This window comes from Eublepharis macularius, chromosome 12 (genome assembly GCF_028583425.1).
Source record: "Eublepharis macularius isolate TG4126 chromosome 12, MPM_Emac_v1.0, whole genome shotgun sequence".
NCBI classification, from domain to species: Eukaryota; Metazoa; Chordata; class Lepidosauria; order Squamata; family Eublepharidae; genus Eublepharis; species Eublepharis macularius.
The window spans coordinates 60,179,469-60,206,444 of NC_072801.1; the positions used below are offsets into that span (position 1 = coordinate 60,179,469).

General features: G+C 46.1%; 2 protein-coding genes across 5 annotated transcripts in view; both read right to left on the minus strand.

Annotated features, from left to right (window-relative positions):
- Positions 1-3,014, minus strand: part of PPP6R1 (protein phosphatase 6 regulatory subunit 1) — a 46,171-nt gene extending 43,157 nt beyond the window's left edge. The window contains exon 1 of one of the 3 annotated variants that reach the window (XM_054992714.1): positions 2,996-3,014. The gene's annotated coding sequence lies outside the window, so the exon portion shown is untranslated. The other 2 variants (XM_054992713.1, XM_054992712.1) reach the window with 2 other exon arrangements.
- A 6,172-nt stretch (positions 3,015-9,186) lies between these two features.
- HSPBP1 (HSPA (Hsp70) binding protein 1) lies at positions 9,187-25,168 on the minus strand. 2 transcript variants are annotated; one of them, XM_054993332.1, is made up of 8 exons: positions 25,110-25,168; positions 22,926-23,095; positions 20,610-20,841; positions 19,040-19,264; positions 17,673-17,828; positions 16,724-16,820; positions 14,030-14,141; positions 9,187-10,083 (listed from the first exon to the last, which is right to left on the minus strand). In XM_054993332.1, the coding sequence occupies exons 2-8, from the start codon at positions 23,052-23,054 to the stop codon at positions 10,006-10,008; spliced, it is 1,029 nt and encodes a 342-aa protein (XP_054849307.1). In that variant the 5' UTR covers positions 23,055-23,095; positions 25,110-25,168; the 3' UTR covers positions 9,187-10,005. The 2 variants fall into 2 exon arrangements, with proteins under 2 accessions (XP_054849307.1, XP_054849306.1); XM_054993331.1 differs by lacking the exon at positions 25,110-25,168 and adding an exon at positions 24,394-24,442.
- Positions 25,169-26,976: the final 1,808 nt, after the last annotated feature.

The window sequence follows — 26,976 nt, forward strand, 5'->3', positions numbered from 1 at the left end:
TGTTTTATTGATAAAGCCACAAACACAATAATCCAACACCCCTCCAATCAAATTTTGAATTCACTTGATTGATCAGAACATCCTTTCCAGCAACAGGTTTTTTATTTGACTTGCACAACCAAAGCTATCTGGTACAGAACTAATGCAAGTGATGTTATAAAGACTGACAGTGAAACTGAGCCCCTGTCCATATCCTCTCTGGAAGACTATTAAATTCAACTGAAATGACTGAATGGACAACCTCATCCTTGGCATATGTTACATGCTTCTTTAGATGTTCTAGGAAGTTGACACTAATTTTAAATTTGTTTACTAATTGCAAACCAAAGTAAAAATGATAAACTACTCTATTTAGGACACTGTGTAACTGTCCTCATCCTATAGTCATTTTAACTTGACACAGAACTGTCACAGCATGTACATTCTGTGTATCATGGACTTTTTACCCCACTACTTACAAATGTCTGTTTATGACCATTTATCAGCCAACCATGAATAGACTTCAGGCAAACTCTAGTTCCTAAAAGATGAAGCAATCTCTAGTTCCTAACAGCTCACACTACAGTAAAGCTGTTTGCCTTGAACATGCTACAAGTCGCCGTTTGTTTTTTCTCAATGCTAAATATGCCAAACACATGTTATTTAGGGTAGTATTTAGATATGCTTTCATCTTGTGCTCTCAACATCAGCCTCACCCACAACTCCATCATAAACTGAGAGTGCATATTAAATTGGTGATATACTTTCTGTGTAAATATTCAAAACAAAGCAAGACTCTCCCTCCAAAATCTCTCACAGAGGAAGAAAACATTTAAAAGCAAAACTTGCCTCTCATTCCCACCACTTAGCCACATTTTCAAGAATACATTAAAACATCCTTATGCATCTGGTGTATGCATCTGGGGAAATCTCTGATTCACAAAAGTGTACGCTGGAATTCATTTTGTTAATATTTAAGGTGGCTGTTTTATTTTGCATTAAAACAGAAGAGACAAATAAAAACTACTAGTAGATGACACCTGTAAACTTCCTTCCTGAAGTGAGCTGTGGAACTATTACTTCCCTGATTCATCAACACAACATTGGCGTCTGCAATCCAGAGATAGAGACTGGTGAGGAACAGAACAAAAGTCCATTCAAAACATTTAAAGATAGCAAGAAAAGGTTACGAAAAAAAGAAAAGAGCATTGGAATGCATAATTCTGAGCAAACAACCTAACACAGCCTTGCAAGCATGGGAGAAGAAGCCTAGTAGATCGGGCCTTTTGGGGGCATACCAATGAAAGGGAATATCAGGTCACAGCAGTTAGGGTTATTACAAAGTCAGCAGGGAGCTGTCAGTGGTCAGTGTATGCACAGTTATCTGAGCTGAGTTTATCCATTAACATACTTAGCCACCCTTTTGTACACAGTCAGGAAAGCTATTATATAATGAGTGGATACTTTCCCCTACATTTTAAATGCATATGGCAATTCCAAGCCATATTTGTGATTATGAGGAGTGAACCACACAGGGTAGCAATTATTTTGTACATTATAAACAAAATGCAGCATATAGAATGGGTACCAGTGGGTGTTGCAAGGGGAAATAAAGAGGAGCGGCTTACTGCCAGGGGCAGAGAGGGTGTGGAAGGAGTTAGATATTGTTTGTGCTTTCCTTCCAGTGTGAGGAACGATCATTTAAAAACTTATATTCAGAAAAGCAAAAGTTGGGTCCAGAAAAGCAAACGTTGGATCCAGAAAAGCAAAAAGTTGGGTCCAGTAGACTTCCAGGGTACAAGCTTCTGAGTTTCAAAGCTCCCTTTGTCTCTTGAAAGCTCATACCCTGGAACACTAGTTGGTCTTTAAAATGCTACTGGACCCAAATCTTGTTCTACTACAGACCAACACGGTTGCTCACCTGAAACTATATTCAGAAAGATCATCTTTTGCAGTTAGCTAATCTAACACAGAACATACACATTTGTATGTACACGCATATGCAATTCCATAACATTTATACTAACATGCATCAAAGTCATAGCCTGTCTCTTCAAGACAGTCACCAAAACCTGAGCCTGAGCATCTTCTGAGAAGGCCCTAGCTATTTGTTTAGGCTGGTTTCAAGGGGTGACAAGAGTTCAGATGAAAAAGAAAGTAGAGTTTTTAAACATCCATTTTTGTGTTGACTAGATTATCGTAAGCAATTTTTAAAATAAAAAAACACTTTATAATTTAGAATTAACCTCCCTGGACTTTGGCGAGATGCAACTAAACAAAATACCCACATCTCCCACCACCACCTTTCACCGCTTTTAACATCACTTCTAATGCAAGAACCAAATAGGCAGCAGTAGTTAAAACCCGAATTTCGGGAGCTTTGAATATGCACACTGAGGGGCGGTAGGAGGAAACTGTTGAGTTCGGGGGGAGAGAAAGATTGTGATTACCTGACAAAGAAAAAAGGAAGCCTTCGAGAGAGATTAAGAGGCGGGGTGGAGGGAAAATGACAGAAACTAAATGGGGGGGGGGGAGTCAGGGCATACGGGGGACACGGGGGTCTCCCACGGGGAACTCTAAAATGGCGGCAGCTTCCTTCCCACACGACTCCCCTGTCACCCGCGCGCGCGCCCCATTCCTCTCTTCCCCCGCCCCCACCGCCAGCCGCTCTCACCGGGCTCGAGCCCCCTCCTTCGCTCGCGGGGGTGTCGCTCTCGCTCGCGCTCTCCCTTCACTTTTTTTTTTTTTTTTGCTCTCACCGCCGCGATCCCACAATCCCCCGCGCGCCCCTCCAGCGGCCGACCCGCTGTTTCCTGCTGCGACTGCTAACCGCTCTCTGCCTCACCTCCCTTACCCGAATGGTGGAACAAGCAGAGGCAACTGCTCATGCGCCACGCTTCCCCGCATCCTGCTATGGCTCGCTCACTCTCCCTCCTCTTGCTTTGGCTCCTCCCTTTTCCTGCTTCAATCGAACGGGGGCGAGCCAACGCAGGCGCTCTGTGCGCTCCCCATTTACCTGTGTTCTCTCCCTCCCGCGACTAGAAAAAGCAGCTGCGCATGCGTTACTCTCGCTTCCTGTTCTCGCGCTCTTGTTCTTTCTCTTTTTCGCTCTTTTACACCAATAGAGGGGCGAAGGAATTTAGCTGCGCACGCGCATACTCGCCTCAAATGGCATATGCGCGTTCGGCCCAAAAAATGTACGCATGCGCAAAGGTCCCCCTCAGATTTCCACTTAATTGCAACTGTATCTAGCTGTTTAATGGGCCTACGCTCAAATAAACGTGCATAGGTTGCGACTTTATTCTTGCTTATTTTCGGTTTGTTTCTTCCTAACGCCTTTGTGAGATATGTAAACCGTTCGCAAAAAACATACAATATAAATATACTCGTGAAAATTCAACTCGTGTTTAAATAAATACACATAAAAATATGGAACACAGTCTACCTTTATAAAAACTTACCTATTTCAGCCCCCCATAGATGATTTTTCTTCTCGCTGTCACGTCTGCTAATCGACCCGTGTCTGGATTGAGGGGATTTTGAGATTTCCAGTCCACTTTGATACTAATGCAGTCTCAGCATTTTCGATAATGTCTTCCTAACAACTATGTATCCAAGCATGAAGCAACTGAATTTGAATTCAATTGCAAAACTCCCAATCAAATGAATACTTTAAATGACCCTTTTTCCAGGAGAGAAGAACCATTTATTTCTTTACTGACCACTTCTGCAGCAAACAGGTGCTTCTCTGGGTTTTATTACTTCTTGGTTGGGTGATCACTGCTGTAGAATTTTGAATCAAATCTTGTCTTTTTTAAAAAATTTACTTCATTTATAGTTCACCTTTCTCACTGAGACTCAATGCAGATTACAGTGTGAATTAGTACAGTCAAATTCAAAGGCTTCTCAATAAGCAATGTAATAGCCTCTCTCTGTGTGTGTGTGTGTGTGTGTGTGTGTGTGTATACACGCACACACACATTTGCAATGTTTAAAATCAGCATAAATCTAATACAGAGTTGAAGAAATGCTGAAACAGAGCACAAGCAGTTCTAAGGCAGATATATTAAACAGTGTAGGAACTATCCAGTAAGGGTAATTTATTTGATGGGCAGCATTATGAGTAAATCTCATAATGTAAATCTCTTCATAAAGGCCTCAGTCTTATTCAGCATGCTACAAGAAATGAGCTGGGCTCAGATCCAAGGCTTTTTGCTTCTCCAGACAAAGAAGCATTTTATCTCAAGCAGGACATATTTTCAGCCATTTTACCTGGCTCCCCATCTTCCCTACCACAGGCTAACTTTCTCCAAAGTGGAGAGCCAGAATAAACCCATCATCAGACCCAGGAGAATCCTTCAAATAGTGCATAAGGGCCAAGAAGGAACTGCTGCCATGTGGGAAGGGGTAGTACAATGAATGACATGGATGTGTGTGGGTGAGGGCCTGGGCTGCTAGCTAGAACAAAGTGATAAGCCCTGTATAAATATCAGAGAATGATCTTGGCCTACTCACCAGGCTCTCCGTGCCTGCTACTAGGCCCTCTGCTTGGCTGCCTCCTCACATTACCTCAGCCAGGTTTGTCCCTCAGACCCACTTCAGTTACTAGAGATTGTGGAGACTGATCACATCTTAAGTTTGGGGAGCATGCATTATACAACCCATGGGATTATTTTTGAACAGCCTGGCCTAAGGGACAGGGGTCTTTTGGCTGGTTGCAAATACCTGTAAGCAGCATCCCCCCCCCCCCCCGGAGTTCCTTTATAAATAAACTCCAGAGCTTTTAAACAAAAATTCTTTGAATGCTTGCGCATCATACATTCTAGGCACAGCCTGTGCAATGTATTGGTTGGAATACTGGATTAGGATTCATTGACCTATTTTTGTGGAGCTGTGAGGATAAAGCATCTTTGAGGAAGGGTGAGATAAAATGAGATAAGGAGGAAACAGGCAATATAGACTCAGATGGAAGCATCTGTTAGCACTCAAAGATCCAATTGGTCTATGGCCAACTAATGACAAGCTGTTACATCCGTTCACTCTCTTTTATGCATGACAGGCAAGCTTTTAGGCCCAGATTGGGTGGGGCAAAGGGAAGGCAGGATACAGGGTTTATTATAAACTGAAATAATGGTTAGGAGAACAACACACCACTGGCCTTGCGGTTGGGTAATAATTCCAGCTGGGTAGCCGTGTTAGACAGTGGCAGCACAATAAAACAGGAATCCAGTGGAACCTTAAAGACTAACATTTATTCCAGCATAATCTTGTGTGAGTCAGAGCTCACATCAGATATGGCTTGGGAATAGGGTTACCAGCATCCAGGTGGAGGCTGGAGATCTTCTGGAATTGCAACTGATCTCCAGGCCATGGAGATCAATTCTCCTGGAGAAAAATTGCTGTTTTAGAAGGTGGACTCCGTGGCATTATACCCTGCTGAGGTCCCTTCACTCCTCAAACCCCACCCTCTCTAGGCTACACCCCCAAACCTCCCAGAATTTCCCAACCTGGAGCTGGTAACCCTATATGGGAACTACCCTGAAAGATGCTAGTGGAAGCACAGCCCATCTGGGTTTCTGGCAGCAGGCAACAGAGAACCAACTGAGGGCTGCTGAGGAACATTCCAGAATGTTTGAGTACCTCTATCTTGCTCTAGCAGCACCACATGCACCCTTAGTGCCGTTTGACTGTTTCTGTTTCTTTTTTCTTGCCTTACTCTATTAAAAAGTGCCCATAAACATATACTCCAGTCTGTGTATTCCCTAATAGTTGCGCAGTTAGATACCATTTTGGCAACAGCGTGAGAGAAAACTGTAATATGCTTTAAACAGCAACAGGAATTGAAAGGTTTCTTCGCCATGAGGAGCAAGCCCTTGTTTCTCCACTGTAATTCTCCCTATACTTGATCTGAACTTCTGCATCTGTGTTTTGGGGCAGGTTTCATTCTTACATATTCCAGGTTTTTTCCTTCTACTTGCTTCCATTTGGGTGTTGTGTGCCCTTGCGCTTTTTAACAAATCAAAGAAGGCAGGAGTTTTAGGCTGCGTTTGAAGCATCACTGAACCAACCCAAGACCGATATAATCCAGTCATGACGTCTTTGGCAAAGGCGATGATGCTACATCCTCAGGAGGTATAACATCATCAACAGCAATTTTGCCCGCCCTTGAAGCAACCTCCACCTGGCTCTGCTGGCACCAGAGCAAAACCATTAAACTAATGGTGCCTTCAGAAGCGTCAGGGTTGTTGTTCCACATTCCAAGCCCATCACTGCAGTCAGCATCTGCACCACAATGTATTATCCCTCCAAAACTGTGAAGCTGCCACAACAGCAGAACACTACCTCCTCTCAATAATGGATAATTCAGTTGGTTAGGGATTCAGTGTCAATCTTTTAAAATATATGAGGGGGATTTCCTGCACACAAGCAAATGAATTTGTCTAACACAGTCAAAATATTGGTCCATCTGCCGCAGCTCTCCAGGGTCTGAGGCGGAGAAATTTCCCAACTCTTGCTACCTGAGATCCATTCTGCAAGAGAGACACCCATGCTCAGACACAGCATGTTCCACACCTAAGGTGTGCGCTTCACCACTAAGCCCCAGCCACTCCCCAGCATAGCGTCATCTGGGAGTGAAACAGTGACACCCATATTAACAGGAATTTGCTTAAAGTGTGTCAAGTTTAGGGACACAAATACATTAATTATTCACATTTATGTGTATGCAACAGTACAGATCCAATGTGGTGTAGTGGTTAGTGTCAGATTAGGATCTGGGAGAACCAGATCCCCACGCTGCCATGGAAGTTTGCTGGGTGACCTTGGGTCAGTCACATACTCTCAGCCTAGCCTACCTCGCAGGGCTGTTGTGGGAATAAGATGGAGTAGAATTATGTAAGCCACCATGGATCCCCATTGGAGAGAAAGTAGGGTATAAAAGAAGTAAAATAATTTTTAAAATCTTGTGGACATAGCCCAGGGCAAACGCCAGTGTCACCATGTACATGGTTAAATAGGATTCGGCAAGTAATTACCTCTCCTCAGTTTCCCATGTGTAAAATGGCAACTATAATTAGTTATCTTCAAAGGGCTGCTGGGATAAGCACTTATATCAGGACAAAGTTCTAGAGAAATAAGTACATTCCCCCTCCCAACCATGTTAACGTGAATGGCAAACATCTGGCTTGCCCCCCACCCTCATTTGCAATATGTGTTTACTGGGGAGAGGGGCAAATCTGCTCAAACAACTGAACTAACAGACTAAGATGACAACAGTTACAAGCATCTAGCAGTAAATGGCCTAGTACGTGTGAATGAGGAAAACACCAAACAGACAAGGCAGGCCTCTCTACTTACTTGACGGACTCCCCAAGTACGCAAAAAATCTTTGGTTAATGCAACAGGGGAAAAAGCTTCATTTGGACTGAATATGCTCCTGCAGGCACAGAACACTGAGAGAAGCCAAGGAGGAAAAGTTAGACTGACCAAGTCGCTGAGAGCTCAAAAAATGCTTGAGGACAGGATTTCCAAATCTGTCTCCTGTCAGTGATTCTTCTCAGGCCCCAAGCCTGTTGTCAATTAATTGATAATATATGCAACGGCATGCTTACTTCTGAGTGAAAGAACGGGGCTGGATCAGAACAAAGGCCCACTTAGTCTAGCACTCTGTCTTCAATAGGAAACTTACAAGGAGGGCAGGATGGAGATAACTGTTGTTTCTTCCAGTACCTGGTAAACAGAGGCTTCTTTCACACAAGGATTTTCCACTGCACAGGCAGGAGGAAGCCATTGCAGTCGTGTCCAGATGGCACGGTGCCTTATGTCAGCATGCCTCATCTGTGTCCTGTTGCTACCCACCCATCCCCCACCTTGAGACTGAGATTTTAAAAAAGAAAAATACTTTTCTCTGCTTTCAAAATGTCATGGGGCAACTTGCTGCTGTGCAACCTCCCCCATTTTTAGATCTTTAATAGGCATTACTTCTTTCCAGCTGAGCCACATGACAGCACAGCTGGAGGGGACCAAAATCACATCTGCACCTTTGTATGGGTGCAACGAGGGAAGGGTAGCAGAGCACAGGGAGGGGGTACAGATGTCGTTCCTGCCCTGCTTGCTGCTGCCCTAGCAGAGGGCACATTTTCACACCTCCGTGTAGATGTTTCTCCCTCCCTTTTGTTCTTGTCCTCTGTCCAGCCTGCACATATTTGCTGCCAGTTCCATGTGATGGGAAACCAATGGAGTGTTTATCCAGGAACCAAGTGGTTAATTTCCACACCAGCATTCTCTTCCCGCCCCCCCCCCCCCGCCCCCCATGCACAGCAACTGCACCAGACAACAAAGATCGGTTCTGCTGGAGAAAATGGAAGCTTCAGAGGGGAAGCTCAATGGTATACCAGAGTTTTAGCTTCCATCATGGCTAATCCAATGTTCCCCATGTGCATGCTGGAATTGTTTTTAAAAGCCTCTTAAAGATAGTGGTCCATGCCCCTTGCAACAACAAGCGCCCTTGTTCATTTTATGCAATTGTGTGAAAAATGCTTACTTCTGTCCACGATTTCCTCTAGCAGCAAAACATTGCAATGGATGATCATCAGTTTTAATGGATGAGAACGGGGGAGATGGAGTGAGTCCTGCGTTCAAAGAACCGGACTTCTAAATGAAGTCCAGACTCGCGTTTCTCAAACATTACTCCCCCCCTGCCCACCCCGCATCCCATATCATATGGTAAACTTCTCTTGAAAATTGGAAGGGGGAGATCATAAGCAGCTGGCGATATACACATCGAGACTCTGCCCTTCAAAACTGGCCACCCTCCCTGTTACCTCTCTTAAGGACAGCAATTGGTGCAAGAGGCAGTACTCAAGACGTGCACAGACAAAACTGCTTTGGACCAAGCTCAGTACTGGGGACACTGAATTAACAGTGGCTCTCCGAGGTCTCAGGCACAGTCAAGTTTTCCCAAATCTTGCGACCTGCAACTGCTTTAACTGAGAGTGACAGAGACCGAACCTGGAACCTTCCGCATGCACGGTAGGTGCTCTGCCAATAAGCCACAGCCTCTTTGAGTAGAAAGAGGCTGTGGCGCCTCCAGTCATTCATCCATATTCAACAGAGCATTATCTTTGTTCTTCGTTTTCCTAAGTAGAGGGGGACACGATGATAAGCAGCGTTAGCATCTGCCGTCAGGAAAAACAAAACGTGCCAGACTTCTCACCTAAACCAGAAACTTGTTTTTTTCAAAAAAAGTAAGCAAACATAGCAATAGCAGAACACCGAGGTGGGAACGGCGGAGGCTGCTGGAATACACTCAGGAGAAGCCACTAAGGGACCAAACAGACACCACTTCTGTTCAGCCGTTCCCCAATCCATTCCCCTCCCACAGTGAAGAGCAGACTCAGTCCCCTGTTGTCTCTCTGGAACTGGCAGCCGCAAGTGTAGATCTGGGTCCTTCACGCCGACGCTCTCTGAAGCCCCCCCTGCCACTTTGGAGTGAGGCTCCTTCAAGCGCTCTGGGCCTTGAAGCTGCAGTTCCTCGCGCTTTCTCAGTGGAGCAGTCAATTCCCATCTGCTTTAGCAACAGCAATTTCAGAAAAAGGAAATAAAGGCACACAAGCCTCCCAACACACCTTAAAAATATCTCCTCTTTGATAAACAAGATACTCATCTGTAGGAATTTGCCAATTAAACATGGGGCATTTCGGAACCGCTTCCCCAACTATGGCGGTTCAGCTACCTGTTTGTGAACTGGGCGGGTGTGGCTAAGAGGGCAGCAGGACAGCGGCAGAAGAAGAGTTTTGCAGGATGAGGAAGAGGAAGTTACACAGCGACAACTTATGAAAGTGCCTTCCTGCCCATCGTTAGGCTAACAAGCCATCTCTCTCGTTACAGAGACATCTTCTGTTTCTCCAGCCTGTCGTCAGTGAACGGAGGATAAACACGGGCGTTTCCATAAAGTGTTTCCAAATGACACAGCTCCAAGTATAAGCAAGAACTTCCAAGAGTGTCACTGGGGTCTGGGAAGCCAAGTTACCGGTCCATGTTGTTTTCATCAGGTTGGCCGTGGAAGCAAAGGCGCAGCAAAGTCTCACAGAAATCCAGCTCCTCCTTTGAAGGGAGACAGAGATTGGGGGAAAAAATCAGTTCCCTCTCATGTCATTACAACTGTAACTCGTTGTCTATTTTTTAAAAAAACAATGATGGTTTTCTGTTCCGAATGCTACCTGCAGACAAATGAGACATACCTCCACAAGGATCTTCGGACTCTGTACTGTTAGCAATGCATTACCCATGCTAACTGATGAAGATTTCTGTGTTAACTCTGAAGTTTGCAGGATCCTGCACTGATACAAGCCTTTGTGACACCACACTTCAGTGTAATCACCCTGTGACCGCTCATCTCAGTGAGGCATAAACCAGAGACATTTTCAATGTATCATGCACCTCTTTTTTTTTTTTAATTAACCGCTCCCAAATGACTTTTATGGCAATGGTAGTTTCATGAGACTTCATATGGAGCGGGGGAGGAAGATCACGTATCTGGAGTGCCTCCCATGTTTAAGTATTTTGTTTGGGACCTGGCTATGGTGGCCTGTTAGCTTTTCATCAAGGATTCCCCCCTATGAGGCATTCTACCTCAGGAGTATACCACCCGACTGCACATTTGGATATTCTCTGAATGCCCTCTGGTAGATAGTCAAAGCAGCAGATACCACATGGAGAGTTGGTTCCTAGCTTTGCCAGCTGAACTTCTTCCAGAGATCTGTCAAAGTCCAGACAGCTTCTCAAAGGAACTGTGCAAGATGCCTCAAGAAACCGTTATGCTTCTCAAGAAACTTATACTCTTTTCAGAGAGGCCTGAACCAAGATTCTGACTGTGGCTCAGTAGCAGAACTTCTGTAGGTTCGGTCCCTAGAATCTGAAGTTAGAAGGATAATCTTGTAGGTCACGTGACAGACTCCCACCTGACAGCCACTGTCCATCAGAGAAGATAGACAATACTTTGATAGACCAGGGGTCTAATTCAATGTAAGGCAGCTTCAAGTGACCTGAGTTCTCAGCTGCATAGAGAAAGACTGGGAGCTATACCTCCCTGCCTGCGGTGGTGGAGAGTGGCCTCAAGTCATACCTGACTTATGGCAACCCCTGGCCAGGTTTTCATGGCAAGAGACTAACAGAGGTGGTTTGCCATTGCCTGCCTCGACAACCCTGGTCTTCATTGGAGGTCTCCCATCCAATTACAAACCAAGGCCAACCCTGCTTAGCTTCTGAGATCTGATAAGGTCAGGCTCACCTGGGCCATCCAGGTCAGGGCACCTCCCTGCCTGTATCCTGGACTTCTCCCCAACCTGGTTAGCTTTATATGAGCAGGGAAGATTACTGATCACACACATAAATAAGAATTCAAATATGAAACCTCTCGCCTGCAGTCAAAAATAGTACAGTAAATCAGGACCGGAACTACACAATTATGCTGACCATCTGCTCACAACAATCCTTTGGCACTTTAAGAGGCCTATTCTAATATGCAGATCTGCATGGAGCTTACGGTGTATCGCAACTTTCTTCCAACCTACCTATGATATCAAGAAATCACCAAAACACATGTCAAGCGACAGCCCAATACCTGCAGGCAAGAGTGGGCCTCCGAGATGCCCAAGTATTGATGTTTCAACTTGATTTTTTTTCTAAGTGCCAAATGGGGGGTGGGCAGGGGAGAGCTTTAAAACAGTGTGGCAAGATTGGCTCTACATCCCCTCCACTTAACATGTTAGGCCAATTGTTTAATTGTTGAGTTTTGTGCAACCTAATTGCTATGTTCAGAAGAAAACTGTCGTCGCTAACAGCAGGGGTGGAAAATAATCTGCCAACAGTAAACACAACAACCGCAGGCAGAGGGAAAAAAGGGATATATTCCCCCACCCTAATAATCAAGAGAAAGCTTGGGGGGGTTAGCATCAGAATGGCCGTAAGCTAGAAAAACAATGGTGCAGAGAAGACTACAGTGCCAATGCTCGCAGTCTATGGCAAGGGATCTCGCAGAGAAGACTGACTTCTTAAGCAGAAGACAAATCCACTGGGAGCCAGGTTTTGCCCAACTCATGTAAAGCTAGGCAAGATGCAAATACAGATACTGCCAGATGAGGGTTTCTTAGCTAGCTCAATATGTATATATATTTTGTGTCTATGCCAAAAACATTTTTAAACAATATGTTCATTTAAAAAGGCATCCTGTTAAACAGAGCTTCTAACTAAAATGTTAAAGAGTTACTATTAGAGATATGCACAACTTCAGTCCCTGACGTTATGTGGTTGGTTCCGCCTCCTGCAGCAGCTGTTTTGTGGTCGTGTTCACACCCTGTGTCAGAATTCCAAACATGCACGCAGGCTCGAAAAGGATAGGGATCCCTGCTCTACAGACAGATGTTGCTCCTGTCCCTGCCGTCTCTATGGTGAAAGGTCCTAGAACCTTGCATTGGAAATGAAAACAGCCATCGGTTCAATGGAATCACCAGAAGCGCCAATAGACATTGCCGAGGGATCGGAATCCATTTCCAGAAAGCTGGTCTTCCATCCACAAGAAGCTCCATCAGGTAGCAGGGAATTCCATGAGAAAGGAAGCTCCTCCCACATGACAGAGACTGTGTGCAATTGGCTCTCCGATGTGGGAGGGACTTTTAGAAGCCATGGACGTCTCATTTTTAATTGCAAGAGGGACGGATTCTTGGGCTCTTGAGCAATGAAGAGGTCTTCTGCACCTCACTATTGTAAGAAGCGGAGGCCTTTTATGCTGTCTCAGGTTACAGAGGGGGACATACTATAGAGAGGTCAGGACATGTACATCCCACCTTTCTGCTTTACTGATGCTTTCCCTTGATATGTAGGTTGCTATTCCCAAGGAACTCCCTTCTTCTGCCTTCTCCCGCACTTGCGTGCACACTCTCTCCCTCTTGCCACCACGGAGGACACAGGACTTGCTTCCTGCATCCACCACCATCCTAGTTTAGATAGATTCTTTCTTTTCTCTTTTCTATCCTGAGAAGAGTTCATAATAAAAGGACTCTTTCTTTCTTTACTAAAGTAAATAGACCCTGTATAAATTTATTATCTCATCAGCATGCATCCACATGCTTAGCTGCACTCACTAAGCTGCTCTGCTTAGAGCTATCAAGGTGGGCAACCACAACGCATTTAACAGCCAAGCTCTGGAATTCCTTGCGATCAGATTAAAAATAGCCTCAGAGTTCTTCAGGGCACAGCAAATAGTGTTACAACCTCCCATGACTCTGCGTTATTACATGGATTTGATAATCAGAAATTCAGAGGGGAATTGGGCCTTCCACCAAGGCCTGATTCATTCATTCATTCTCATTCTCTCTCTCTCTCTCTCTCTCTCTCTCTCTCACACACACACACACACACACACACACACACACACGAATGAGGCAGCAACATTAGAGGTGGACCGTACCACTTAGGGGTGCAGGAGGTGAATTCCAGTTCTGACCTTTTGCATTAAATACAATTCCTGGTTTTCTATTTGCAGGGTGTTTTTTTAATGTAGATCCAGAGGAGTTAGCCGTGTTAGTCTGTAATAGCAAAATAGTAAAGAGTCCAGTAGCACCTTTAAGACTAACCAACTTTACTGTAGCATAAGCTTTCGAGAACCACAGCTCTCTTCGTCAGATGGTTCATCTTAAAGGTGCTGCTGGACTCTTTACTAGTTTTTTAATATAGGAAAGTATTCCAAAATGTAATCCTCCCCCTGCAATTGGAAGTGGTGCAGTCCATTTTGTCACCTCATTCCCGCCTGCATCTAAAACAGAACTTTCTAAAAGAGAAAGTTCCCTCTGTCATAAAGGAAACATTGAAAATGCCTTTAGCTGAGCACGTTCCTACCTTGCTTCCCAACTCATTCCCAACCATCACCACCAGCCTTTCAAATATGTACCAAATTAGCTGAGAAACTGGAATCACAAGGGTGGAATAATTTATTCGAACTACATCATGGGAAAGGGGAAAGGGCTTAGGAGGCAGCCCCTTTCCAGCCTACCTGGAACTCTTCCTGCTCCTTCAGTTGCTGGCACCGCTCCTTTAACAACTCCTCAAGTGCCAATTCTGGCTGCTGACACTCTTGCACTCCCTGGGGAAAATCTGTCACCAGGCTGAAGCAGGAGAGGGGGGGGGGCACAGAGAAGAAAGAGAGGTTGGCTACAGGGCAGAAAGTTTTACCTCCACCAACGGATCCTATCCCACCTTTACCGTGCCCCCCACCCCATCACTGTCTTCCATATGTGTCAAATCAAGTATCTGGTGCATAATCCAAATTCCCGAGTGTAATATGCCTCCTGTTTGTGGGACACCTCCCAGGCTTCCACCATCCTGTCCAGTCTCCCAGCAGGGGTCTCCCCAGGGCCTCAGATGAAGAAGAGGAGCTAGGTTGTGTCACTTTGGCTTCGACTCTTCTTCCCCTGGGGGAGTGGCCTTCACACAGCAGTGCCAACTCCCACCAGTGCCTCCTCCTCAGCCCTGGAGCTGAGCCCTCTTTTTGCTCACCATCCCTGCCCCTTGTCTTCTAACCCCACCCTCAGGGGCCATCCTCATGGCCTGCCATCAGGCCTCTGTCACAGGCTGCCACTCCACACTCTGACCTGATATGCCTGGCCTCTGCCTTCCCTCTCCTGAGTTGCTACTGGCAGGGGCGGGTCCAGGCTTGCCTTGGGCAGCACACCCCGGGCCTGACTCTTCTCCCTGCTGGGCCATGCCCTCCTGCTGCCTGCCCTTCTCCAGCCCAGGGCGGCCTGCCTCCTGGGTGAGGTCAGGGGCTGCAGTGAGTCCTGCTGGCTTGATGGCTGAGGACCCATACTGCTGGATCAGTTGGGCTGCCTGCTTGAGCACCAGCCAATGACATTATCACCCACTAGCACCCTGACATCTGCTGTAGCGTCGAGGACTCTGAGGCTTCAGCGGCAGCATTCCAACTTGTGCCTGGCTGTCGCTCACCTCCAACACCCACTGGGGCCCTGCTGATGCCGCCTAGGAAGTAGAACCCTACCGGGGTTCCACGGCAGCCTCTTGTTAGTTGTGCTAGTGATGGAAGGGTGGAGCAGCTCTGGCTTGACAAAGCCATGTCCGGGCCAGGGGTTTGTCCCAGTCCTGGACACTGAGAATATAAGCTTGGGGAATTTTTAAAAGCTACTTTTATTCATTATGCTTACTGGCACAGTTTTCAAAATGTGCAGTGTGAGCAACAGGCTCTAGACCACTGGCTTGGGTTCTACGGACAAGAGCTGTGTGCACCTAAGCCTCTGCCTTGGAGCAGGCTTCCTCTCCCGCTAGCACTTGCACAACACTGATAGATCAGTGAACACTTGAGCAAGTGGAAGCGCTAGCAGAGGAGGAAGTGTCCTCTACAGCAGAGGCCATCTAGCACGCACAGCGCTCGTCCATGGAATCCAAGCCATACTCAGTGAGGTATAGTGGGCCTGTACTTCAAGGTCCGTCCACCTGTACTACCTTCTCCACACATCAGGGACCAGGAGGCACTTCGCAGGGGTTAAATTTGGCCTGCAGCAAATCTATATCCCTTGGGAGCAAAGTTTTGCAAGTTTTTTATGGGCTGCATGAAGTGCAACTTTCCTGAATCTGCTGCTCATCAAACTTCATTAGGTGCCACTAAGTTCTGGTATTTTAAGAGAAGAATTCAGATTGTTTGCACAGAGCTACAACATGACTAAGTATCCCGACTCTTACCACTCTCTGCATTTCTTTGCCCACTGCTATAAATCTGATCCTGTTGTTCCCCCATCCCATTTCCCCATTCCAAAGAATGCCAATTCTAAGCACACTTACAGTGCAATCCTAAACTGAGTTGCTCCAGTCTAAGCCCATTGATTTGAATGGACTTAGACATTTTAGGATTGCACTGTTAGAGAAGACAGATCCATGAAGGAGAGGTCCAGCAGTGCCCATGGTGAGTAGATGGAACCTCCATATACAAAGGCAGCTGAATACCAGTTCTAGGAAGCAGCATGAAGGTAGACCCTTGGCATCTATGCTCTGTTTGTTTGGCCCTCCAGGGCAACTGTGTTGGCCACTGTGGGTGAGAAACAGGATGCTGGACTCGATGGACCCCTGGTCTGAACCCGTTCTTCTATGTGTTATGCGCCATCAAGTCGCTGCCAACTTATGGCGGCTCTATGAATGAATGACCTCCAAAATACCTATCATTAACAGCCTTGCTCAGATCTTGCAAACTGGTCGATGTTGCTTCCTTTATTGAATTAAGCCATGTCCTTTTGGGTCTTCCTCTTTTCCTGCTACCTTCCACCTTTCCTAGCATTATTGCGTTCCCCAGTGAATCTTGTCTTTGTGTGATGCAATCAAAGTATGATAGCCTTAGTTTACTCATTTTAGCTTCTAGGGAGAATTCAGGCCTGATTTGATGTAGAACTCGCTTATGTGTCTTTTCAGCTGTCTATCGTACCCGTAAAACTCCCCTCCAGCACTACGTTGCAAATGAATCAACTTTCTTCCTGTTTGCTTTTTCCATTCTCCAACTTTCACACCCACCCATAGTCGTGGGGAATACTAGGAGTGTGAATTATCTCGATCTCGGTCCCCATCGACAAATCCTTACCCTACCCGGTTCTTACGTCCCCCTCTTTATGCAGGCAATCCTTCATTTCCCATCCAGAGGGCCTGCAAAGGATGGCTCCCTCTCTATGCCTCCCACCCCCCTCAATACCTGCACAAGGCTCCCAAGACATGCTCGTGGAAAGTGCTGTGTTCAGACCGAATCAGGGCCACCAGCTGCTGGACCATTCCCATGGAACACAGAGTTTCTGCAGGAGGGGAAGAGATGGAGAGTATAAGCCAAGAAAAAAGGCATGGGGGTATTTATGGGAAGGCGACAGCGATCCCACCACCTAGTAACAGAGCTGGGTTCTCCAACATGGGGGAGCAATGGGCGCTTCTCAAACTGTGTAAAGGTATTTATATATTCCAGCCCTTTGGTTGTTCCAGAAAATATTGCACAACTGTCTGAATTGTGTGGCCAGGCTTGTTCAACCATCTGAAGAAGCTTGCGGAGGCAGATCGGGTGTGGGGGGAGCAAATCTGAAGCTAGGTAAATGGCAGCAAGGGGACACGTTAACCCCCACATGTGCAGTACAGCCTTGATTCAACCATTCCGGAGATCTGTTCATGGATTCAGATAGGTGAAAAATTAAGGGGCAACTGAAATATGACACTGGCAACACAAAAGAAATCGCCCGTGGGACTCTCCGCTTCCACAGCTCGTCATTTAAATCGGGCTGCCACCCATGCAAAGCAGATACCTGCACTTAGTTACCACGCCAGCGCATCTGGACAGCCAGTCTCTGGCTCATGCCACATGCTTTGCAGTTTCGGAACCTTCTTATCGGAATAGATAACCTCTGGCTTGGCTATTTTACACCGAGGAGCTGCCTGATCCCCAGGTCATGGCAGGCTCTCTTATCTGTGCAGAATCAGCTACGGTCACAGAGAACAGAGGGTCCAGAGAAGCTGGGCCACCCAAAACAAGGTCAAGAGGCCATGATGGAAAACGAGAGAGACTTAAACAGCGCAAGAAGGGTCTCCCAAGGACCGGATTGGCCCATTCCAAGGAGAGAACCTGAAAAAGACACCAGTCAACCGCCCCCAACACTTCTCACCTTTCTGTTCCGGGTGATCTACAAGAAGGTTCTGCAGCAGGAAGGCAGATTTCACTTTCAGCTTCTGCACGTTGCTTTGCATGGCTCGCATGAGAACCGAGAACCCATCCAGGCGCAGGAATTGCAACAGGCCAGCTTCCTGGGCTCTCACCAGACCTGGCAGTTCAAGGGGGGGGGGGCACAGAGAATGGAAGCCGGTTAAGCAACAAATGCGGTTTCCATTCACATCCCACCTCAGTTCCAGATTTGCTATGTAACCTGTGGCACTGAATGTGTTAGATGCGCTTCACAACCCCCCAGCCCTGACTGACACTGTTTCTAACTGTGCCAAAAAATGAATGAGCAGGGATAACAAACTCATAACATGTGTTATGCACAAGACTAGAACCGTATCAATAGCCTCATTGCATAAACCATCCACGGGCAAAAATAATTTGTGGGAAATCGTAAATGTCAAACTTTTTGCAACTCCAGAGAAGTTCAGCATATAATAATGGAAAAGCTGAATCGACTATAGGGTTTTTTTCTGTGATCATGCCCACCAATGCAAATAAGAGTCCTAGGGTTAAATCCCCTCTCTGTAGGCTTACCATCTGCCCACTTTTGGTGGGTAAACCCCTGGGGATTTCATCTGTTGCCCACCTCTTTGACCAGCAGCAGGAGAAACATAAGGGGGGGGGGAAGACTCTGGCCTAGTTGCTGCCACTTCTGCATTAGTGACAATGGTAGCTCTAAGAATTGCCAGAAACTCTATAGTAAAATCACAGTTTACCATATCTATCATTGTCACTCCCGATGGTTCATAGAAGTAACATAGTGACATCACACAGCCCCCCCTACACTCCCACCCCGAAACCAATCTCTTTGCCATCGAAGCTCACTGGGTGAGCTTGGGCCAGTCACAAAGTCTCAGTCTAGCCTACCTCATAGGGTTGTTGCAAGGCTAAAATTGAGAAGTGGAGAACACTGCTGTAAGGTGCTTTCTGTCCCCACAGGGGAGAAATGCAGGTTATAAACATCTGGATAAACTCTGCTCACACATCACTCGGTGAGAGAACTCCTATGGATCTCAATGGTATCAGAGTAACCCCATGGGTAGAAAGATCTATACAACTGCTCCTTTCACATATGTTGGATAATGCATTTCAATGTACTTTAGTGATCATTTACACATTGTTTCTCCTGTGTTTCGCTCAAGAAAATCCACTTGCAAATAATCACTAATGTGCTCTGAAAGTGTTTTATCCAATGTGTGTGGAAGCAGCCTTAGTAAAAATGCTTTGGTCAGCAAGTGTTCTCTCTCAACACCCCCCACCCCCATCATCGCCAAAGAGAAGGAGGGGTAAAGGAGCTGTTTCCAAACTCACAGGAGATCGCAAAGAGCGCTTTGATCCGGACAGCTTCGCTGGTATCGTGGTCCAGTAGCCGTAAGAGTTTCCTCATGCAGCCCAGTGCTAAGGCCTGCTCCTGCACCTTGGGCACATTTTGGGCACAGGTGCCTACCAGGTGGGCAGCTCGCCAACGCAGTTCCTCCTCCTCATGCTCCAAGTAGCGGTGGGCCAGAAGCCGCATGCCCTCCAGTTTGCAGAAATCTAGAGGGTAAAACGGGCAGGGGTTCAATCACAAAGCAGTTGGCTCAATATTACTTGCAGAATACAACTCAAGGGTTTTTTTTCTCCTTCTCGGAATCATTTCAAGGGAGTCATTTTTTTATTAGAGCTGTTGCGAGGGGATGAGACGTATTCATGAAAGACAGGTCTATCAGTGGCTACTAGCCATGGTTACTAAAGGGAGCCTCCGCATTCAGACTTAGTAAACCTCTGAATACCAGTACCAGGAAGCAAAATCACAAGGAGGACTTGGCCTCTGTGCCCTGTTGTTGGCCAAAGTAGCCAGCTGGCCAGCGTATGAAACAGGATGCTTGACTTGACATCCCTGCATACCGACTACAGTCTTGAGGCAGCCATCTGTTGGCAACCCCACCTCTCAGTGTGGCCTGTCTGGCATCAGCCAGAACTTGGGCTTTTTCCAATATGGCTCCTGCTGTGTGGAATGGGCTCCCGGAAGAGGTGAGGGGAGCTCTCGGCTTGGAGATATTTAGGAGGCACTGCAAGGCCTGTCTGTTTGTCAGGGCTTTGAATGACAGACGTCTTTTAAGGGAGGGAGGGATTTACAGTTTGTTACTTTGTTTTGATTTTAACTGTAAATGTTTTTAATCTATTATTGTAAGCCGCCTTGAGCCATAAGGAAAAGCATGGTTAAAATGGTTTAATAAATACATTTATGCTATAAATAAATACATTAATAAATAAAAGCAGGGGTTAAATGTTTCAATAAATACATAAATAAATGGACCACTGGTTTGATCCAGTAAGACTCTTTTTATGTTCTTATGAGGGAGGAAAACGCCTGTGCCCAGAGAACAAACCAAGTTGCTGATGCCGATAAACCTGTTTAATTACAGTTTGCTGTGATGTCTGAAAAAATTGTCAGTGTTTACAACAAGTATGTATAATTTAATCATGCGCTTCACAAAGCAGGCTCTACCCCTCAAAAATGTACCGTGCAATAAATGTGTTCCTCTTAAGAGGCCACAAGATTTGTTTGTGTTGTGTGCGCTAATTAAAAGCGTGTTTCAATTCTTGAAAAACAGAGTTGAGCACTGCACAGGCCAATACTTAAACATGTGAAGCGTTTGAAAAAACTCACACTTTAGAATGGCTGTTTTGTCCTACCTCAAATAGATTTTGAAAGTCCTCCATTTTTGGAATTTTTCGAGGATTTTGACACAAGCCGTGCTTTCAGGTTTCCCCATCTCTGCTGACTCTTTTCTTTGTAACCCTTCCAGCCTGAATTACCCATCATGCTATTAACTCACTCTTCTTCGCATGCATGTACACAGTGTGCATGCACACAAAAACGAAGGCACGTCCCTACCTGCAGCATTATCCAAGTTTTCACACAACTCTGCCAGAAGATCCAGCGCTTCCTCTCTGCTCACCCGGTCCGAAGGGGCCTCCTCCAAACTCTCTTGGCCTTCCATTCCGGGGGTTGCTGCTGTTCCGGGAGTCGCTGCCTCCAGCACCCGCAAACACTCCTTCATCTGCTCTATCTCATCCAGTTGCCCTCGAAATGCCTCCACCATCGCTTCCTGTAGCCACTGCCTCCGCTGGGAATTCAACCAATGGGGGAGAGTGAAAAACACAGGTCAGAAATACACACACACACACGATCCTCCTCTTCCTGACTTCTTTCAGAAATATTCATGCTCGGGCCACCCTGTCATTCTTGACCCAAGCCTTGAGCTGAAGAACGCAAGGAGTCCTGCTTCCCAGAATCTAGCCCCCCTAACACCAGCCTGTGAAAAGTCAGTTGAGTTTGACTGACATCCAGGCCCCACCGCTGCTCTGAATTTAGGTATGATTGCCAGCATTGGTTACGGACTTCCTTCCTGGACCTCTACTAGCAGCTTGCCATACAGACATTAGCTGGTCATTTAATGTGGGTAGCCGTGTTGGTCTGCAGTGGAACAGCAAGATTTGAGACCAACAAGATTTCCAGGTATAAGCTTCAGAGAGTCCCAAAGGGAGCTTTGACCCTCAAAAGCTTATACGTTTTCAAATCTTCTTAATTACATCATATAAGGTATCCTTAAGACCGGAATTGATATTTCTGGAAAGATCAACACACACGGTGTTTACACAAAGAATTAATATCATTGTTGTTGGCAGCAGCTAAAAATGCCATAGCATCAAGGTGGAAATCGCATTTTCCTCCAAATCTGGATACATGGTACCTAAAAGGTTTGGGAGCGACTTATCATGGGAAAAATTAGACTTCAAACTTCTGCAAACTTCTTAAACCAGCACACTTCTATGAGAAATGGCACCCTTTTTTGGACTTTCTTTCTAGGAATGATTTTTTAGTTACTAAATTGCCTTATTATAACATCATTAATTCAGAAATTTGAATTCATGTATTTAAGCTTATCATAGAAATGGTTCTACCAATAGGCATAACTATTTTGAAATTAGATACATTCTATAGGATTAGATTTTTCTTATTACTAATAGTTTTGTTATGAAAATCTTATAGCAATATTGCACTTGGTAATTGTTGAATGTTGTTGTTCTTTGAAAATTTTAATAAAAGTTTTTTTTTTTAAAAAAAAAAGCTTATACGTTAAAGCTTTGTACTCTTTAAGGTACCCCTGGACTCAGACATTAGCTGGTAAGAATGCAGGTATAACTCCATAGGAAAGTCCAGACACAAGAGTGGTGATATGTGTTTGTTTCAAATGAAGACCTACCCAAAGGCCCTGGAAAGCTTTCCCTGTTGATTCCTACATATTATTCTGTTCAAGGCACAGGAGAAATCTAAACTGTTGCATTTTGTCTTAACCACTGAGTAATCCCAACTGATTTGTGCAGCCAACTTGCTGCACACAGGAAGTTTTGTGCCTGAAACAATGCAGATCTTAGCTACATTATACCTAATGAAGATTATGAAGCCCTTTGAGATTCAAAAGCACGCTACGTACTGACACACACAGGCCGCCACATGTGCAAAATCAGGAAAATATTCAACTAAAAAGGGCAACAATCCCTGGTGACTTTTGTGAATACCACAAACATTAAGACGTAGAGCAGTGAACACCGACAGTCCCCAGAATGCAATTTTCATTCGGTTTGGAAGAAATGGATGTCTATTCTCAAAAGGCTGCAAAATCCATCTGGGATTATTAACAGCATTCCTGTATGAAAACTGCCATTCACTGTGGGGTTGGTCTGGTCTATGCGTCCAGCAGATTAGAGGTGGTAGACTCATGAGGTGCTCAAGCAGACGATGTCATTCCATACTACAGGTAGAAGGGATGCCGTTACTGACAGCTCCCTCATGTAAAGCAAAAACTAGTATGGCAGGGAGAACAGTTCTAGGTTACACTGCCCCCTGCAGGGCTAGCTTGCCACTTGCAGCTAACTTTACTAATCCAAGGAAGCATTAAAAAGAAATGCAGCTCTTTCGTCTGGTGTTTCTCGGCAGCCTTTCAGCGGAAGATGCTGGGAATTTAAACTTGGGACATGCTGCATGCAACAGATTTGTGCCACAGCCCATGCCCAGACTTTTGTACTAACTGGCACCCCCATCTGCTTGCCCCCAAGAAAACAGGAGTTTCAGAGTCATCACACATATACGCACCCCAGATATAACTATTTGACATCACTCTTCCTCCCACTGAGTCAAGCTACGTACCTCATCAGACATGGGCTCCAGTGGGGCAGGCTCAGCATTTCCTGCCGTAACCGCCATCTGCAACAAGCCCTGAAGGTTGTGGGGAGGTTCTCGTGGTGGCTGGTTCCCACCAGCGCCACCTTCAGCCATGGCTGGGGACTGCAGATGTCGCCAGGAAACGATTCACAACACTTGCAAGGAAAACACAGAAAGGGATGAACAATCACAGAGATCCCCAAAATCCGCCATCTCCCCCAAGTTAATCCACTCCACCAGAGAACCAAGGCTCCAAATTTCCCCCATCTTCTCCTCAAGATTACATACACTACTACCAATAAGATCTGAAAGCCCTGCCCTCCAACTTTCTGCCGCTTTGAGAACCCACCACAAGTTCTGGCTTCCTCTGCTTATTACCTATGCCTACCAGAACCCTCCATCTGCCAATGTGTGTTCAGCTGAAGGCCTTACCAGAGGCTTTGGAGGGATTTTTCCCTGTCACAATCCCCTCAAATGTGCAAGGCAATTTCTAGCAGCCACACCTAGGCTCGATTTCCCCTCAGCAGGGTTTGTTCCTGTGTGCACCTAACAACTCTATCTTTGATTACTGTTTCTACTGACTTGCCTGGGACAGATAATAGGTTAACTGACCTGCAATATCCTAGTTCCTCTCTGGACCCCAATAATGCTGGCCCTGAAGAATTTGCTCATACACACCCAGCGTTTCCTTTCAAATGCACTCCTATGCACGCAACAACAGCACGCCAAAGCAACACCAGGCTGTGGTTCTCTGGCATTTATTTATTTAGATACACATACCCCTCCCCTTTTCTTCCCAATGGAAGCCCAAAAGCAGCTTCCAGCATCGTTCTCTTCCATTTCATCCGCACAACAACCCTGTGAGGTAGTTTAGTCTGAGAGAGTGTAACTGTCCCAAGGGCATCCAGCAAGCTTCCAGGGCTGAGTGGAGTTTCGAACCTTCGTCTCCCAGATCCTAGCCTACCATTCTAACGTCTATGCCCCCCATGCTAATATCACCTGTGTATATCTGCTAAAAGCCTGGTTTTGACAAGACGCTGGGCATGTACAACATCCCATGGATAAGAGCTGTGCTTAAGTCAGACCCTCTCCAGTTTAGGGTAAAATAGAGGCAGGAGAGGACAAGCTGCTCCGAGCTCCTTGAAGGAAGGGCAGGATCCAAAGAGGACAACAAAAATCCAGAGGCGTCCTTGCTCAGAGTTTAGAGAAAAAGGAGCACCGGTTACAACTTGTGGCCTCATCTGCTGTTAATAGGGCTGCCAACTTCCAGGTGAGTACTACTAAAGGGGGGGGGGTGCCATGGAGTGCCAACCAGGATGATAAGAACACAAAACTCCTGCGCAAAGAATTAAGGTATTTAAAGTGCACCATGCAAATAAGCAATTTCAGTGTATGAGGTAAACACTACTTACAACTCAATCCAGTACAAAATAGATAATGCAATAAATCTTACATAAAGTGCAAGAGCAAGATGCGTATCTTACAAAGTGCAACCATACAATGAAAAGTTCCTTCCACAATATTGCAATTCCAAAATATATAAGAGGTACACTTAAGAGAGTAGGGCGTGTCCTTCCACTACCCTGCTGGGGTGCGGCACAGTCCTCAGAGCCTCTGCAGGATGGTTTTTAATCCTCTGTTCTTCTCAGTAAGAATTGATGAGGCAACGCTGTAGAGGAGGGCCACCAACGTAGGTGTAGACAGGGTCCGAAAGCTGCTGAGAACCACTCAACAGGTGCTAGCAATTCTCCTGTATCGCAAGGCTTTATCAAAAGGGTTCACATTCAGCCAACTTGCCACGTCTGGCCTTCCAGTGTATTCCTTTCTCCACCATCAGCATCCACAATGGGTTCCCAGATATAACATCGGTGCAGCTTCAGGGGCTGATTCTAAATGCCCTCCTTTCTCCCCCTCCCCCATGGCTTCCACACCGCCTTCACCACTGCATTAGCAGGGTTCCTGCTCCACCTCTCCAGGTTTCGCTCCACCACCCCAGAGGGATTCCCTTTCGCCTAGCCTCCGAGAAATGGCCTTCCCTTCTCCCACCCCACACCCCTGGTCCCATTTCCCTAATGAGGCGTTCCCCCTTTCTCCCGCCCCCCGGCACTCCTCACCTACCACCTTGCCCCACCCCACACCCTCCACGCTGTTCTTTCTACCCCCACTCACCCCTACGGCGAGCAAACCCTTTCTAGGCAGGCTGCGGACGCGGCCATCTGCAACCACGTGGAAAGGAAAGGGAGGAGAATGTCCGGGAGGGAACGGCTGGGGACCCCTGGCGGCCAGCTTCGGGAAGCGCATCGCCGTGGGAATAGCTTCGGGTTCTAGAAGCGCGGCTCGAGAACGTTCGCACGGTTCCAGGAACCGGTGCGTGGGTCGCATTCTTTCCCTGCGCTTCAGCAATAAACGGCGGCCTTGTTTAGACAATGAGGTGGCTGGAGGTATGGAGTAGTGAAATAAATAGGGCGGTTCGTATTACAGCTGCAGAATTTATCATCATCATCAGTAATGATGATAATGATAATAATAATATAATAGTTCACCTTTCTCTCTGAGATCCAAGGATTTGAGTGCAGTGGCACCGCAGAGACTAACAAGATTTTCAGAGTATGAGCTTTCCAGAGTCAAAGCTCCCGTCTTCAGGTATCAGAGATGTAAGAACCAGTGCAGAACAGTTACCTCAGTGTTAAGGTAAATAAAAAGGAGCCCTCGAAATTATAATACGGCAACGTTTGATTCCAGAAGAGGGAAATTCTCAAAAAGGGCAGGATTCAAGTAAAGTTGAGAGTAAAGACAAGCAACTCTCTTCATGGTATTTGGAAACTCTTTTAATTGAAGCTCTAGTAGAACGTATGCTACACATAGAGATGTCAGTGTGCTTAACTAAGAAAGTCTTAAAAAGCAAAAAGTACCTGAAGAAGGGAGCTTTGAGTCCCAAAAGCTCATACCCGGAAAATCTTCTTGGTCTCTAAGGTGCCATTGCACTCAAATCTGCACACTGCACTAAGGTGCCACTGCGGTTCTATTGCGGACCAGTATGGCTACCTACCTGAACAACCTCCAGCTCCAGGTAGTGGCTGGAGATCTCCCAGAATGACAACTGAGCCCCAGTCCACAGAGATCAGCTCTCCCTTGGAGGAAATAGCTGCTTTGGAGTGTTGACTCTATGGCATTAAACCCACTGAGGTCCCTCCACACCCCAAACCCTACCCCATCCAGGCACCCCCTGCCCAAATCTCCAGGAATTTCCCAACCTGGACCTGACAACCCTATCCTCAAACTCTCCCTTACGTGAATAATGCCCTGTAGGTGGAAAGCTAGCACAACACACCAAAGGCTAGCTTGAAACTTTCTACCTGAAGTTTTTTTTTTAATTTGCAAGTTTTTGATACATGCTCCTCACATGGAGTCCAATGTGGTATGTCCCATTCGACTATCTCTGTTTTCTACCACTTTTCCTGTTGCATGTATAGATTAGGGCTACAGAGGCCTCCGTGTTATTGGTGGTGGTTGTTTCGAAGAAGTAATTTGAAAAGTGCTCCTTGATGCCATCGGTGCCATTCCAGCTGGTTTGTAGTTTCCACAGTTCACTAGTGAGCCATCTGCAGATGAATGAAGGTCTACTCCACAGTCTGGAAACCTACAGCAATCCTATGTGGCAGGGAGAACGTGTTGTTTATGGGACTCAGGAATACTGTACGTGAATTGTGTGGTGTGGTGTGACTTCACTTTATTCTCAGCTGCTCAAAGCAGATTCCTCCCGTCTTCAAAATTATCTTAAAATGCATAGATGCACCATGTTTATGTGCTGCACAAATGCAGTTAGCTGAGCAACAGGGCTTCCCCCAGGCTGGTCTGTGGTTTCACTAAGGTCAAACTCCCATGCCACTTCACAGCACTTGTGACTTGTGAGCTCTTCTCTCACAGTCTGTGTGCACATGTGGAAAACAAAACAAATTTTAAATTGCACACATGGGCATGTGCCGAAAACAGATTGACATGCATGCAACCAGGTCTCTGAATCAAACGTGGTTGC

What these genes read in the sequence shown, in the direction of transcription:
- HSPBP1 (XM_054993332.1), bottom strand. Translation starts at nt 23,054, where the DNA reads ATGGCTGAAGGTGGCGCTGGTGGGAACCAGCCACCACGAGAACCTCCC. An exon ending in AAACTTGGATAATGCTGCAG is followed by an intron (nt 19,265 to 20,609) that starts GTAGGGACGTGC and finishes TTTACCCTCTAG; the next exon opens with ATTTCTGCAAACTGGAGGGC. An exon ending in AGCGCTCTTTGCGATCTCCT is followed by an intron (nt 17,829 to 19,039) that starts GTGAGTTTGGAA and finishes TTGAACTGCCAG; the next exon opens with GTCTGGTGAGAGCCCAGGAA.